At 41.7% G+C, this 12,285-nt stretch overlaps 1 protein-coding gene across 3 annotated transcripts in view; it reads right to left on the bottom strand.

Moving 5' to 3' along the window:
* LOC137180858 (E3 ubiquitin-protein ligase RNF123) overlaps positions 1 to 12,285 on the bottom strand; it is a 152,243-nt gene that overhangs the window by 124,401 nt on the left and 15,557 nt on the right. For all 3 annotated transcript variants that reach the window (XR_010928065.1, XM_067586125.1, XM_067586126.1), the window contains exons 11-21: positions 10,481 to 10,595; positions 10,059 to 10,163; positions 8,874 to 8,999; positions 8,630 to 8,722; positions 8,245 to 8,318; positions 6,683 to 6,800; positions 5,870 to 5,969; positions 5,547 to 5,608; positions 5,031 to 5,102; positions 3,808 to 3,928; positions 1,994 to 2,095 (exon numbers count right to left, since the gene is read on the bottom strand). Coding sequence is in view for 2 of the 3 variants with exons in the window: in XM_067586125.1 (XP_067442226.1) it covers positions 1,994 to 2,095; positions 3,808 to 3,928; positions 5,031 to 5,102; positions 5,547 to 5,608; positions 5,870 to 5,969; positions 6,683 to 6,800; positions 8,245 to 8,318; positions 8,630 to 8,722; positions 8,874 to 8,999; positions 10,059 to 10,163; positions 10,481 to 10,595 (1,088 nt within the window). In the remaining variant the exon portion in view is untranslated. The remainder of the gene's footprint in view (positions 1 to 1,993; positions 2,096 to 3,807; positions 3,929 to 5,030; positions 5,103 to 5,546; positions 5,609 to 5,869; positions 5,970 to 6,682; positions 6,801 to 8,244; positions 8,319 to 8,629; positions 8,723 to 8,873; positions 9,000 to 10,058; positions 10,164 to 10,480; positions 10,596 to 12,285) is intronic.

The raw sequence follows: 12,285 nt of genomic DNA, 5'->3' as shown, positions 1-12,285 counted from the left end.
GTTACTGAGATACTCTCTGAGAGCTCTCTGTTTGTTACTGAGATATTCTCTGAGAGCTCTGTTTGTTACTGGGATATTCTCTGAGAGCTCTGTTTGTTACTGAGATATTCTCTGAGAGCTCTGTTTGTTACTGAGATATTCTCTGAGAGCTCTGTGTTTGTTACTGAGATATTCTCTGAGAGCTCTGTGTTTGTTACTGAGATATTCTCTGAGAGCTCTGTGTTTGTTACTGAGATATTCTCTGAGAGCTCTGTGTGTTACTGAGATATTCTCTGAGAGCTCTGTGTTTGTTACTGGGATATTCTCTGAGAGCTCTGTGTTTGTTACTGGGATATTCTCTGAGAGCTCTGTTTGTTACTGAGATATTCTCGGAGAGCTCTGTGTTTGTTACTGGGATATTCTCTGAGAGCTCTGTGTTTGTTACTGGGATATTCTCTGAGAGCTCTGTGTTTGTTACTGGGATATTCTCTGAGAGCTCTGTGTTTGTTACTGAGATATTCTCTGAGAGCTCTGTGTTTGTTACTGGGATATTCTCTGAGAGCTCTGTGTTTGTTACTGGGATATTCTCTGAGAGCTCTGTGTTTGTTACTGAGATATTCTCTGAGAGCTCTGTGTTTGTTACTGGGATATTCTCTGAGAGCTCTGTGTTTGTTACTGAGATATTCTCTGAGAGCTCTGTGTTTGTTACTGAGATATTCTCGGAGAGCTTTGTTTTTTACTGAGATATTCTCTGAGAGCTCTGTTTGTTACTGAGATATTCTCTGAGAGCTCTGTGTTTGTTACTGAGATATTCTCTGAGAGCTCTGTGTTTGTTACTGAGATATTCTCGGAGAGCTCTGTGTTTGTTACTGGGATATTCTCTGAGAGCTCTGTGTTTGTTACTGAGATATTCTCTGAGAGCTCTGTGTTTGTTACTGAGATATTCTCTGAGAGCTCTGTGTTTGTTACTGAGATATTCTCGGAGAGCTCTGTGTTTGTTACTGGGATATTCTCTGAGAGCTCTGTGTTTGTTACTGAGATATTCTCTGAGAGCTCTGTGTTTGTTACTGAGATATTCTCAGAGAGCTTTGTTTTTTACTGAGATATTCTCTGAGAGCTCTGTGTTTGTTACTGAGATATTCTCTGAGAGCTCTGTGTTTGTTACTGGGATACTCTCTGAGAGCTCTGTGTTTGTTACTGGGATATTCTCTGAGAGCTGAGGTGCATCTCAAAATCAAAATAAATGACCAGCTGCAGCAGGTGATTGATTCCCGCCGTGCCTCTCGCTCTCTCGCACTGAATGAACAGCATATTGCTCGTACGACGAGTCTGTTCGGGGAATATCAATCCACATTACACAGCTGCCTCCCACATCTGCTGACAATCACAATCACACAGCCAGCTTCACTTCCTCACTCTGACAGCAGCAGGTCGGCCTGCAAACAGCTGCTGCTGCTCCAAAACATTATTTATATATTTACAGGACTGAAACCATCAAATAAAAACTTGTTTTTTATACAACAAGTGCTGCTAAGTCTTATTTTGAAAGGCTAATTGCAGACTTCCTGTTGGATTTAGGTCAGGGGTGTCAGTGTATGATTAGTAGGTCTTGATGAGACGAATAATTGAGTTTTGGTTTGATCTCTCTACAACATTCCTACAAGCCGTGGCGGCCATTTGAGTTGCATAGGTGGCGCTAGAGAGCACATTTTGGCACTTTGGAGGTTAATTTTAACATTTTATCAAATTTATCACCTGATGTGCGTGCCTAATTTGCTGAGTTTTTGAGCATATTTAGGGGGTCAAATTAAGGGTTATAAGGTAATAATAAAGAAAGAAACAAACAAACAAATGAAAAACAATAGGGTCTTCTGCCTTTGGGCTCGGTCCTTAATTAATCGATTCTGTACTCGGTGCTGATATCCAGTCACATCTGGTTCAATAACAGCATTTAAAGTCTCCTCCATGTTTCTGATCAGGTAACAGACACCTGGAGTCCAAAGACAAAACAAACCTTTGAGAGTCTTCTTCAGGTGTGAGAGGAGTCCGCCCAGCCGCTGCAGGTCAAAGTAATCCACCTTCCCGTTGTAGAAGAGCTGCGGAGGGACGTAGGCGTCTGCAGAGAGAAGATACAGGACGAGAGGAAGAGTTAGGACGCACGGGTCGGAAAGACAAGACAGAGGGAGCTCTGTGATTGGCTGACGGCACTGCCAGAGAGAGACGTTCTCACTCCAGCGTCACCGTAAAGAGACGACAGCTACTCATGACACGCAGCATCTCAGCCCTCGAATATGAAGACGTCAGTGATCAATATGTAGAAATTATTAAGTAACAGTTTAAAAGAAAAAAGCCTGATAACTTGAAAAGTCTTTATCATCTGATTACAGATCTACAGGAGCAGCAACGGTTCCCAATCTAGGGGTCGGGACCCTAACATGGGTCGCTGGATTAATCTAAAGGGTCGGGAGATGACAACAGAAAAAAAAACAACATATTTCTGACATTAAAAATAAGAGTTGTTGTTTTCAAGCTTTTCTCTAATTTTTGCTTTATTTATTGTGATTTACTGTATTTTATCTCCTCAAGTTTCTACAAGTTATTAGAATAAAACAATATTAGTCTGCTTTCATTACGATGAGTCTCAGGTAGATTTTACTTTATTTCAACATAAACACAGTTAGCAGAGTGTTTATGCGGCTGATGTGACTGTTACCAGATGTTCTCATCACACATCTGTCCCACATATACGAGCCAGTGCTGCTCGACTGGGTTCGCTGTTATCACACATTTATTTCAGAGATGCTGCTGGAGCCTCTAATCAGACACGTGTCACATGACTCCATGGCTGCCATTCCTTGTATTCTCGGTGGACAATATTTTAAAGATAGTTTTGGCATTAAAATGCGTTTTGAGAACCTTTCTAGGAAGAAATGTGAATTTTATTTTCATAATCTTGGTTCTGTGAATATATGATGTTTAGCTTGTTAATTATGTTGAAGATGTTTCCAGGCTTCCTATCGTTGCTATGGTGGTTGCTATGGTGGTTGCTATGGACGCTGCTGTCATTGAAACCACGGAGTTGAACGGTTGTCTCTGCGTTGTGTAGTTATCTGAGTTGTTATTTGTAGATTTTAGAGCCGCAGGGATGAATTTGCAGCTCTGTGATTGGCTGACAGACGACCCGCCGTGTTCAAGTTTTCTTTTACTGATATCTTTAATATTTCACACAAAAACACAAACGTGTCCTTGATAACTCAATACGACAGGTTAACGTTCATGTTTGAATTATTTCTCCTTCGATTCTGAGAAATAAAGTTTTTTTTGTCAGCTTTGGCGACGGCGGCTACAGGACAGCGTTGCATTGTGGGTGATTGTGGGGCGTTCGACTACTGCTCTTGTGCCGTCCGTGGGCTTCATTCCAGCTGCAACTTGGATTCAAACGCTGCTAAATCTGTTACCAGAAGGTGTTTTAAAAACCGTGTTTACTGAAGTATCATAAAAGAATAAAGAAAGAAAAGGAAACGCAGCTCAGTCACAGCTTCGCTGCGCTTCAGTATCTTCGTGACCGGAGTAAAGCTGGACAGCAGCCTGGTTCTCCTGTTTGACCAGTTAAAGTTAAACTGCTGACACCTCGACTCACAGCGGACGCAACCATCAGCTGATCCTCTGATCTACTGGAGTGAATCTATAACGTCATTTATCTCAGTGTTACTGACGTCTCCTCTGAGGAGGGAGGAAGTGAATCCACCAGCAGATGAAACACAGCTGGAAGCTTTGAGCTTCACCGTATGAATTAAAGTCAGATCTTCTTCTTCTCTGCTTCTCTACCTTCACTGCTGATGCTGCCGGGACTCTTCCTGTTGCCTTCGTCCCAGCACGACCTCACCGCCGTGATGAGCCGGTGGAGGAAACACACCATGTACTCAGGAGGGCACAGCGCTGTGGGGTGCTGCTCACACACACACACACACACACACACACACACACACACACACACACACACACACACACACACAAACACACACACAAACACACACACACACACACACACACACACAAACACACACACACACACACGAGAAGGTATTTGTGCATGTTCAGACTGATATCTGGGGCTGTAACAGTTGTACATCAGTTAAACTCTGCTGTCATTCTGTGATCACACATGTGAAGAACATTCATATATATATAATTATTCATATATATTGCTGTTTATGATGAGCTTGATTTAATAATAGTTCAGCTTCTGAAGACGCAGAGACAGGCTGAACTTCACTAAACATGCTACCTATGATAACGACAACAAGGATGAAAAATATAATGACATAATATTTCTACTGCAGCTTGTAATAATATCAGTTATCAGTAATTGTAACTCCATCTTCACTCGTCTGTGAACCGGCAGCTGCAAGGCTGCTCACCAGCAGGATGAATCACATCTCTCCTATTTTAAGATCTTTGCTTTATTCATTTTAAGGTTCTTGGTGTTACATACAGAGCCCTGCATGGACAGACTCCAGAGTTCATCATGGACCTTATCCATCCCTACGTCACCGGTAGGTCACTCAGGTCGTCCAACCAGGACCTGCTGGCTGTCTCGCTCACGGCTGAACACTAAAGGTGATCGTGTCTTTGCATTTGTGGCTCCAACACTGTGGAACTCTCTTCCTGTTTATATACAGTCAGCAGTCTTTAAACAACTATTAAAGACCATCTTTTTAAATTGGCTTTTGTGTCTTCTTGAGTTGTCTGATTGGTGTGTGTGATCATTTGTTCCTGTGTTTCTACTTGTGGTAAATTTTAACTTGTAGCATGTTTTTACTCTTTGTATGTTTTTATGGTCTTATTTTCAACTCTTATTCCTGTGAAGCACTTTGTGAATTTCATTTCTGTGAAAGGTGCTATACTAAATAAACTTATTATTATTATTAGCCATGAAATTCCATATTGGTGCATCTGTAAAAAGTGTTTTATAGTCAGACGTCACTACGTTTGTCTGCTGCTGGAGCTCGTGTGTGTGTGTGTAAACCATCATGCACTCTGCTCCTCACCCCTCTGTTGCTGGCGTTTTCTTGGAGAAACTTCCTGAACTTATTCAGGAAAATGTATCGAGAAGCTTCCCCCTGAAAGAGACGAAGAGAGACAAACACCTTCCCCGTGACAGACATCATACACACTATACGACACACTGAGGCAGAACGGAGTTCATCAGCCGAGCTGTTTGGGATTAAACGTCAAGTCAAAGACAAAAGACGAAATAAAACCAAAGTACAGCGAGTGAAAAACCTCCTGAGGTCTCTTTAATTACCTGCTCAGTGCAGCGTGGAGTTATTTCACTGAATCAGTTGTTTGTTTATCAGTATCTCACTGTTTAATCAGGCAGACACCAACCAAGCATTCACACAATAACACGGTGCAGCGCTGCTCTCTAATTGGCTGATCCCTGTACTGACAGCCAGGTGACTGCTCTCACTCTCTAATACATATACTAAATAATAAACTGACATCAGAGCAGGACATGAAGATAAATATATGTGTCCTCTTTGAATAATACCAGCTGTACTTACTGTAGTTTTGTCCTTGTTGTTGAGCAGCAGCCTCAGGATCTGGACCTGTAGCTCCTCCACCACTACGAGAAGAACAAGGAGTTCAGCTGAGACACTTGAATGCATCTCAGAGAGCAGCAGCTTTATATTTATTATAATTTTAATATTATATTTAACTGGGACTTCAGCTGCTGTTCACTGGACGGCTGTAAATGTGGTTTCACTAGAAGAATGGCAACAGCTCTACAGCTGCTATAAGATCTGAATATAAAGTTTATATATGTTGCAGGTTATATGAGATAAAAGATGTTCAGTAACTGTCTTTAATAAAACTTTAATAAAACCTTCGATCCTCTTCTTGAGCCTCTGGCAGCCTCTCTCGTAGGCTCGACGTCTCAGTCGCTCGTCTGCACTTTCCTCTTTGGGCTCCCGCTCGTCTTTCCCCTGAGAGACGACGAGAGACATTCAGCCAATCAGTGTTTGTGTTTTAATGCCTCCACAACACAACCAAAACACACTGATGCTTTCATAAACCGTCATACGGCTGAGTCCACACGTACACCAGTATTTAAGACTCAAAACATCACAAGCACAACCAACAGGCGGCCAATCAGAGGCCTGAACAAAAGCTACTTCCTGCTGTATTCCTCAGTATAGTGGAAGAGTTACTGTTCTTATATATGCATGGGGTTTTAATGGTATAGTTGCACATCAGCCAACACAGTGGACTCTAGTGTATCATCACATACGCTGCCATCCGCTGGCCGGCCTTTGTAACTGCAACACAAATTTCTCGACACCAAGATGGCCGCCTGCCGGCCGGAATATCCTCCCGATCCCTTTACAGTAACAGACCCCTGCAGGTAAATAACATGTCGTAACATCAAGAAACAACTGAGGAGGAATACAGCTGTTAAAATTTCCAAGTATACCATACACAGTCTATGTGAGTCTCTACTGCGGAAATGAATAAATGTGTGAGTTTGATTTATTACTGCAGATTAGAGCTGCAACAGTTAGTCAATCAATCGATCAGCTGATCGACTTTAATTAATAAAGAACTATTTTTCAAGCAAAAATGCCAGAAACGTGGACGTACGTCTCATCTCATGTGTTCCTGCTGTTATCTAGAGCACGTGTTCAGTCGGAGCTTTTACCTCCTTGTCGAAGTGCGTCGGCCACCATGTGGTCGGGATGAGCTCCTCTAGCCCCGCCTCCTTCACTCTCAGAGGAGTCTTCACGTAAAAAAACACGACCGAGCGAAGAACATCAAACGTAGACGTCTGTTAAGGAAACAACTGTTCCTGCAAAGTAACTAAGTTCAGTTTAGAGGTATTTGTACTTTACTTGAGTATTTCCATGTGATGCTACTTTCTACATTTCAGAGGGAAATATTGTACTTTCTACTCCACTACATTTATTTGACAGCTTTAGTTACTTTTCAGATGAAGATTTGACACAATGGATAATATAACAAGCTTTTAAAATACAACACATTGTTAAAGATGAAACCAGTGGTTTCCAACCTTTTTGTCTTTTGACGTCTTACAAAAAGCAGTGTGTAGTCGGGGTCACATTTCACATGTCTATGAGTTGTTAACAGCTCCACCAAATAATGATTTTTCCCTCTAAACTTCTCACATGCTTTCATTTCAATAAATGTTCAAATGATCCAATATTTCAGCAAAAATCAAAGATTAGAGAAAAAGTCCAAAAAACTGAAAACAGATTTGTGTATCAGAACTTTGTTTTTTCTTCTTTCCTCTCCCATTAATCATCTCACCACCCCTCAGATTTATCTGCTGACCCTTTGGAGGGGCCCGACCCCTAGGTTGGGAACCACTGGACTAAACTAGCTAACTGTATATAAAGTAGTGTAAACTAGCTCCACCTCCAGCAGCTACAACAGTAACATGCTGCTCTAACACTGATGCTTCACTATTAATAATCTAATGATGTCATATATAATAATATATCAGTCAGAGGGACCAAACCACTACTTTTACTGCAATACTTTAACTACATCAAGCTCATAATACTTATGTTCTTTTACTGCAATACTTTAACTACATCAAGCTCATAATACTTATGTACTTTTACTGCAATACTTTAACTACATCAAGCTCATAATACTTATGTACTTTTACTGCAATACTTTAACTACATCAAGCTCATAATACTTATGTACTTTTACTGCAATACTTTAACTACATCAAGCTCATAATACTTATGTACTTTTACTGTCGGAGGATTTTTCATGCAGGACTTTTACTTGTAACGGAGTATTTGTACACTGCTGTATTAGTGCTTTTACTGCACTAAAGTATGTGAGTACTTCTTCCGCCACTGCAGAGAGAAGACTCGTTATATCTCCTTAATTACATCATCTGCCTTTGGAGGGGCCCGACCCCTAAGGTTTTGAGTCTCACTCTGTGTTTAGTTTACTGGGTTTATTCCCAAATTCATAGTTTTGCTATTTAATGTAAAAATAATCTCAAGGTTTAAGTTGCTTTTGACAGTTTTCTTCTGTTGTTATAGTTTAATGTCCTCTTACACGACTACTAACATTAACTGGTGTTTAAACATTGACTGCCTGATGTTTCCTTCATGTTTATGAACACTGATGACATGTTCGATCAAACTATTCAGATCTTCTTTATCCAGGAAGCGACAGTGATGAAGGTCATTCTAGCAGACCTCAGTAGCAACAGAAGGATATAAGACGTTGCTCAGCAGGTATTTCCTGGACTTCTCATGACGCAGGATGGCCGTGGTCAGACGCAGGTAGTGGATCTGAAACAGGTAGATACAAACTAAAACATATGTATAGACACATATATATATATATATATATATATATATATATATAACATCACCAGTCATATGCTTTAAAAAGAGACAAGAATTTACAGCTCTCATACTGAAGTAGTGGAGCAGCAGTTACAGCGTGAGACAGCCGACAGACGCCGGTCTCTGTTAGCATCGAGCTAACACTAACGAGTTATTCATATGAACTGATGCGTTTCCTCTGTTTACAGACAGAAATCAGGAGTTTGATGATTGACAGTGAGTCCCGCTGCGACTCGACTTCACTTCAGTCCCACCTGGAAGCCGAGGTCGGGGATGATGGGGGAGAAACGGTACGCCCTCAGCAGGGACATCATCAGCTGCTTCAGACACTCGTTCACCTCGTAGTCCTGCAGAGACAGAGAGGCGGTGATGAGCAGAAACACAGCGAGCAGAAGATCGTGTTGGTTTCTACTTTGATAACAACAGCAGAGAAGCTCGGATTGTTAATTAACATCAGTCAATCAGCCTCGTTAAATAACTAAAGCATTAACTAATTACCTCCATGAGGAGCCAGAAGAGGTCCAGGAGCTGCTGGATGAGCGGATGTTCATCTACTGACCCTCCTCCCTCCAGAATCCCCAACAGGAAGTCCATCAGCACGTCCTCCACCAGGTAAACTTTACACTGCAGAAGAAGAAGAAGACGCCATCAGCACCCGATTTAAATAAACACACAGCAGTCAGTGAGCGGTCTGGCTCTGAGTATGAAGGGTCTTCAGGTATTTGTTGACGTTATTATTCGCGTCTGACACATTTTTTAAAGTTTATCTGTTTTCAGGGTTTTGTTCTGACAGCTCGTCCGTTTCGGATCCGCTTCGTTAAGCTCTGATTCTAACGAATCTCTTATCAAATCTTTTATCTCTCTGAACTTTAGTGTTTCCCTGCTGCCGTCCGCTGATGACGACGTGTTCATCAGTGTCTTTATGTTTCATCTCTACTGTCGTTACAGGTTCAGACGCTCTGAGAAGCTTCACAGCAAACACTATGTGACACTATCGATCAGCTGTGTAACGCAGGAAAAACTCAAGTTTAATGCATGTACTCCACCTGCCCACAGGATCCCACTCACTCACTCACTCACGTTACGTTACGTTACGTTTGTTAAGCAGATCATTTTTATAATATCTGGAACAGCAGCTGAAGCTCTTTTGTCACATTAAACCTGAGTGAAACTCTGAAGCCGTCAGATGGAAACGTGTGCAGACAAACCGTCCAACAGGACGACTGGACTGGATCTTTATCTAAAGAACGCTGCAAATAAAGACCCGTATACACCTTCCTGTCAGATGTGATCTATTATAAACAGCACTGTGCAAAAGTTTCAGCCACTTTAGATGTTTAGATTCTTCTCCATGATGCTGCAGCAGCCATAGTCATAAAGAAGCATCTTCAGTCTCTGGAGTCAGTCTGGGATTAACACGAAGAGACAGAAGCAGCTGAGACTAAATCCACAGAAGAAGAACCGACCTGCTGAGACCCTGAAACACTGAGAACCGCTGCTGTTCTAAAGGCAAAGCTGCTCACAGCAGATATGATTTTACTTTCTGCTGTTTACTCAACTTTGGATCAAGTCTGAAACGTTCACACAGCGAGCGCTGTCTGCCGCTGACAGATCCAGATCATCAGTGTTGCTCGTTTAGCCTAAAAATATCCATAAAAGTTGCAAGAAAAGAAATGTTTTCACCATGAGAGGAGCGAAGTGGTTGAAGATGTGAGCCAGAGTGACCAGGACTGTTGGTTCTCCATGAAGCCTCCACACTGCACAGTCTTTCTCCAGCAGCTTCTCCTCCTGCAGCGCCGACACAAACACAAACACAAGAAGAAGAAGAAGAAGAAACGCTGCAGCAGAGTTTAGAGGAAACTGATATCTGACTTTATGTCCACATAAAACCAATTGAAAAGCTGGTAATTAACTGTCTCCTGCAAACGACAGACGAGGACAAAGTGAAACACAATTACACTGATCTACATCAGCAGCTGTTTAAAACCGTTTCAGCTCAACTAATCAGACACACAGAGCAGCATTAATACGGTTTATTATCATGAAGCACCGCCAGAACACATGAAAACACTGTAAACAAACTGGTTTTTCTGGTGTTTTCCTACCTGAGTATCGATGGCGGTGGCGAGGACGTTCTTGATGTATCCCAGCAGTTTGTGCGCTTTCATCAAGTCTGCCGTCGGCGGGTTCTGGAGGGGCAGGTAGCCCTCCACGGGGTACGTGAGTCGGGTTAAGGACAGAGACGCATCGACTGATTCCATGTTTCAAACAAATACGCAAGAAAATCTTAGTTTGGAATTTCATATCAATGTTTCTTCTTCTTCTCTGAACTCAGTTTAACACCTGGACGCTCACTATGACATCACAACTAGTTTGTAGCCAATCACGGTCAATCACTGAAGACACCGACAACACTGACAGATTCTGGGGTTTTTATTAACGAGGGTGAAGAAGAACTTTTTTTTATCTTTAAAATGTCAGAGGTCACATGACGGCAGCGAGGAGAGGAAGACCACACGAACCTTCTTCAGGTCGCTTCAAAAGTCGACTCTCGAATGTCAAAGCAAGAGAAATACTGTTAAATTTATATAATTAAATATTAGAATGACACATGTTTAATATTTGAAGCTTCCCGGTGGATTATACAGGTAAATACCACCTGGTGTGTGGTGACGTGCAGCTCTGGTCCTGGTCCATATCTGTGATGCAGATTCTGTCTCTGTGGACTCCTGACTGCTGCCGATGGTTTTATCAGGATGTTCTTTTTATTTAATGAGGAACCACAATAAAATATAGATCAACTAAGACTCTTTTACTTCTCTGGTCTCTCTCCTAACGAGGCAGTGAAGCTTGTAATTATGTTTTGGGAGATTAAACAGAGAGAGTGACTGTGATTTATACAGAGACCTGTACAAACCCTCTGCATCCTGTAATGTCAAACCTGATTTACAGACACATTTCATCCATCAGGTTCCTAATAAACTCATCTGCAGCCACGCAAACAGCTCTAGGAGGCAGAAATTAATACAATTTACCAGTTTAAAAACTTAAAGTACATGTTCTATCTTTGTCTTCATGTTTGGATCCAAACCAACAACGACCTGATTAATAACCAGTATCGTGTGATATATCTGATTCCTCATCGCTGCACTGGGTCACATGTTCCTTCATCATGAAGAGTTTGGTCTCGTTAGTTTAGAAACGTCTCCGACTGAAGATCTTCGGTACGTTTATATGATGTGTTTCATATCGCAACCTTCACATCAACAGACCCTGAAGTCTCATTTTCAGGTTGTTGCATGAATCAAAACACTAAAACATTGTTTCTGTTTCCACTAAATTACTTACAAACGTTTGTTGAGCTGCAACAACTATTCGATTAATAGATGAATCATTTTAAAAATTAAAAAATCCAAACGATGTCTTGTTTAAGGTTCTCAAATGTGAATATTTGCTGCTTTTTCTCATCTTCACATCGTAATAAACTGAATATTTTGTGGTTTTGGACAAAACAAGACGTGTGATTTGATCATAGACTGTATAAAAATATGGACGTGGTTACCGTGACGTCATCCGTTGGTTTCTGAAGACATGAAACGGCGTCGCCTGTGTTACGTCAGACTGGAGAAAACAGAACGCCGCTTCACACAGCTGAAGAGCGAGTCCGTTGCGTTAGCTCCGCCCACCCTCTCTGGCGGACCAACCACAGCTAGAAAACGTCTCAATAACTGCACGCCACTTGTGATTTGTCCCAGGATTGTCGCCAATGACAACCAGTTAGTAATAGTCATAATACTGCAAACGCAAGCAGCGGTTCTGGTTCTGGTTCTGGTTCTGGTTCAGTCTCTACTACAGTTATTAACATGACCGTCTTTGAGACATGACTCACTGGTCCGTCTCCTGCCAGTGA

Source organism: Thunnus thynnus, chromosome 4 (genome assembly GCF_963924715.1).
Source record: "Thunnus thynnus chromosome 4, fThuThy2.1, whole genome shotgun sequence".
Taxonomy (NCBI): Eukaryota; Metazoa; Chordata; class Actinopteri; order Scombriformes; family Scombridae; genus Thunnus; species Thunnus thynnus.
Note: the sequence above shows the minus strand (reverse complement) of the source record. Positions and strands in the feature narration are given on the sequence as shown.